Here is a 4,117-nt window from a genome sequence, read left to right as displayed (position 1 = left end):
CTATATAAACGAAAATGAAGTAGATTGACAAATTTATTTTTTGAACCAGTGGAAGACACGCAAGATGTCGAAATATTGTTCACGAGATAGCAAATGGCACTCTTCTTTTAATTTTGACTCTATATCTTCAGGAGGAGTTACCTCAATCCTTTCTATATAAATAATAATAATAATAATAATAATAATAATAATAATAATAATAATAATAAAACGATTAATTCATGCAATAAATTGAGAACATTGTCAGTAAAGAATGCTATGTGGCTGAGAAACCGAAACTTGATGCATCAGGAAACTAAATCACTAATTATAACAGCTCAAGTACAAGGCATTGGAATGAATTTTATAAAGACAAAGATTGATAAAAGCCAGTCAATGAAAACTAGTCAGAGTGCAAAAGCAGAATGTGTAGAAAAGAGGACAGAAGTACTATCTTCTAAGCGAGTGCAATAAGCTAACACAAAAGAGGTATAAGCGAAGATATTGACTGTTTTGGTAAAAGTGTATTAGAATGCTATCCACCAGGTTTGTAGGTTTGAAGTGACTAAAAAGAAGTATGAACACGAACCGCATAATGTCGTAAATGATGATTACATAGTTTTATGGGATCTTTCCATGGAAACTGATCATATTAAGGAAGCAAAAAAAACAAAAAAACAAAAAACAAATAGTAAATAAAATTAAAATTGAAGAACCCTTAAACGAATGTCAACAACCTGAGGAAACGATAATTATATTTCAAAGATAACTCTCACCCCAGTAAACATTAATGAGTCATTAAATGTAAAAAGAGTTTTTAAAGAGAGATAACTTATTCATAAGAAAATGACCAATATTTTGAAAATAGTAAAAACAATATTTTTCATAAAATAAATTTCTATTAAATTTCCTTAAGAAGTAGTATCTTATTATGCGGAAACTCCGCATTTCTTCACGAAACACGGGTTTCTAGGAAGTCAATTCGTGAAACACTATTTTACGATCTTAAAGAAAGGACACATTACATAATATAATAGTAAATTCTCCAATAAAAGACAAGTTAGAATTCATTATCCTTTTGTGCTAGTGTATTGCACTCCATGAGAAGATGATTAATGATTTAATACCCTTTTCCATACATTCTGCGTTTGCAGTCTGACTTTGTCTTTATCTATCTTTGTCTTTATTAAATTCGTTCTAGTAACGACAACGACACCAGAAACGTTACAAGTGATAATCGGTATATAAGAAATAAGTGTACACCACTTCCTCCCAAGAAGCAAGAAACAAGAAAGCTAGCATAATACTTACGATATAATCATATCTTCTTTCTGGTGTGCAACAGATTTGAACAGCTCCTCCATTGTTATGTTGTTATAGCCAAATCTCTCCAGTTCTGATGAGTCTACATATCTCACGTTATTGTAAATATATTCCAGTAACCGATACCGTTGAAGTTCTGCGGCTTTTGTCGCTCTGTTGAAGATATATATATATTCCATCATTGGAGTTTGGATGACAACAACCTTGATTATTACCTATCGAAATTTAAGAAAGCCTTGCATATCTTTACTGTTCCACTTATAGACTGAATATGTGAAGTTAGTGTTAGCCGGTCTCTTTCTTTGCTTGACAATTCTGGGTTGTATGTATGCATGCATCTATGTATGTATTTATGTATCTATGTATATTTGTTTGTACGGCTCTTTCTGAATATTAAATTTTTAGTGAAATTCTGCTCTAAGCCTTATATATCCCTCATGACTTTTCTTTAATACTTGGAATTTTCAGAAAATTTTTGCGAATTTGTGTTCTACACACGAAAGTTCATACGATTATGCAAACCAACCCACCAAATTTTTTTGGTGCGTGATTTAAGGGCTATTTAGCTATTATTTTAGCACATCTCACGACCACCTCATGCGCTCCCCGTTTGTTAGTCAGTCTTTACATATTGATGTTTACCAATATCTTTTTCTCCCCATAAATACATTTGATATTCTATTACTGAGATTTAAGCCAAAAATTTGGACTGTCCTTATTTAAAAAAATTTAATTCTAAAAATCGAAAAAAATTCGAAAAAATGAAAAAAAAAAATTCTTTTTAATTTCGAAAAATTAGAAAAAAATGTTTCTCATAGTCGTGTGAATTCCTTGTGTAGAATACAAATTCACGAAAATTCTGAAGAAATTCATTAAAAAATTCACGATTCACAAAAATTCTGAAAATTCTAAAAAGTAAAAATGAGAGGTTATATGACGTGCTTAAAGCAGAATTCTGTTAATTTTAAAATCTTTATTGATTTCAATCGTTGAATAGCTGCTTTCAAGGCTTTTAGTCTCACGCTCTATACATATTATCCAAGAGTGAGGCTGTCTCTCTTCCTTATGACGTCAATATATATTATATACAAACATTTATCTTTTTATTCTTTTACCTGTTTCAGTCACTTTGCGGCCATGGTGGAGCACCGCCTTGAAGAGTTTTAATGGAACAAATCAACCCCAGGACTTTTTACAGTCCAGTACTTATTCTGTCGGACTCTTTTGTCGAACCGCTAGGTTACAGGGACGTAAACACACCAGCATCCGTTGTCAAGCGAAGTTGGAGGGACAAACACAGACACACACACACACACACACACACATATATATATACATATATATACGACGGGCTTCTTTCAGTTTCCGTCTACCAAATCCACTCACAAGGCTTTGGTCGGTCCGAGGCTATAGTAGAAGACACTTGCCCAAGCTGCCACGCAGTGGGACTGAACCCAGAACCACGAGAAAGACAGAAAGTGAGAGAGATAGAGAGAGACAGAGTGGGAACGATAGAGAGCAAGAGAGACAGAGAGCGAAAGAAACAGAGTGGGAGAGATAAAAAGTAAGAGAAACAGAGAGCGAGAGAGAGAAAGAGAGAGACAGAGATGATGAGTCATGTCTCATACGGCCCGCTTCTTGAAAGGTTGCCCATGCGTGTCCAAGTTATTAGGGGTTAGTGATGGGTATGGAAATACAATATGTTGTTCTGAACCAAACACGGGCAACCCTTTAGCACAAAGTATAGAACCTGACAGCCACCCGGATTAGAATTACAAACGATACCATGGCAAGCAACATGGCAGACGTGCGGCTTCGGTGGAAGGGTCATCCGATGACAAATGGCGGCCCTCACGTGATTCTGTACCGTCTAAAGAGCCTCTGTAAGATCAATGATTAGAATCACCAAGTTTCTGAAGTGCATTAGTACAAACGTACTTAGACTACTACCATCCACCCGACCAACCATCCAGCAGTCATGGAAGTTATTGACGAACAACGAAGTAACCTGAGTAAGATCGGCCAGCTGATCAAGTTACATACACCCACTGGACGGAATGCTTCTGGCACGAGGAGTAAATATTACATTAAAATGTCACTGAATACAAATCACTTCCGTTTGTACTCAGACAATCTACAACAAAACTGCATCAACAATAAATAAATAATACTTTCGAGCATAATGCTTTAATATTGGGATTAGAATATTAATTTTCTGTTGAAGTTCTTTAATATATGAATGTATATTCTTCAGAGGCTGTTCAATAGCACGACATTTACCCTTCGCTTCGTGGTTTTAACCCAACCTGGTCAGTATAACCGTGCAAAGTTTGAATATTTTAACCAACGTCATCTAAGAGATTCTTTAGGGACAACTAAGTAAATAGCAACATGAAAAGCATAAAGAGCAACATCGCAGGTTCAAGTATGCAGACGAAAAACTAAACATTACGCATATATTAAGTGTGTGTGTGTGTGTGGATGTGGAGGAATATAACGATAAATATTAATAGATTGATATACGTATACACACAAAGCGGATGTTCACTTGTTATTACATCTGCAGTCGGGTGTAATACGCCTTTTCAGGAATTATTGCCTTAGTTTTAGTGTGACATTTTCATCTTTATTGCGGCAAGTAATTGGAAAATATTGGCAACTGCAGATCATTGATTGTACATACATACATACATACACACATACGTTTGTATGTATGTATGTATATATAATACACACACACACACACACACATACACACACACACACACACACACACACACACACACACACACACACACACACACACACACACACA

At 35.1% G+C, this 4,117-nt stretch overlaps 1 protein-coding gene across 1 annotated transcript in view; it reads right to left on the bottom strand.

Annotated features, from left to right (window-relative positions):
• The window catches only part of LOC106871152 (acid-sensing ion channel 1C), a 79,599-nt gene that overhangs the window by 8,763 nt on the left and 66,719 nt on the right, over positions 1 to 4,117 (bottom strand). The window contains exon 3 of the mRNA XM_014917461.2: positions 1,291 to 1,455. Coding sequence (XP_014772947.2) covers positions 1,291 to 1,455 — 165 coding nt within the window. The remainder of the gene's footprint in view (positions 1 to 1,290; positions 1,456 to 4,117) is intronic.

This window comes from Octopus bimaculoides, chromosome 26 (assembly GCF_001194135.2).
Source record: "Octopus bimaculoides isolate UCB-OBI-ISO-001 chromosome 26, ASM119413v2, whole genome shotgun sequence".
Classification (NCBI taxonomy): domain Eukaryota; kingdom Metazoa; phylum Mollusca; class Cephalopoda; order Octopoda; family Octopodidae; genus Octopus; species Octopus bimaculoides.
This window is presented reverse-complemented; position numbering and strand designations above follow the sequence as displayed.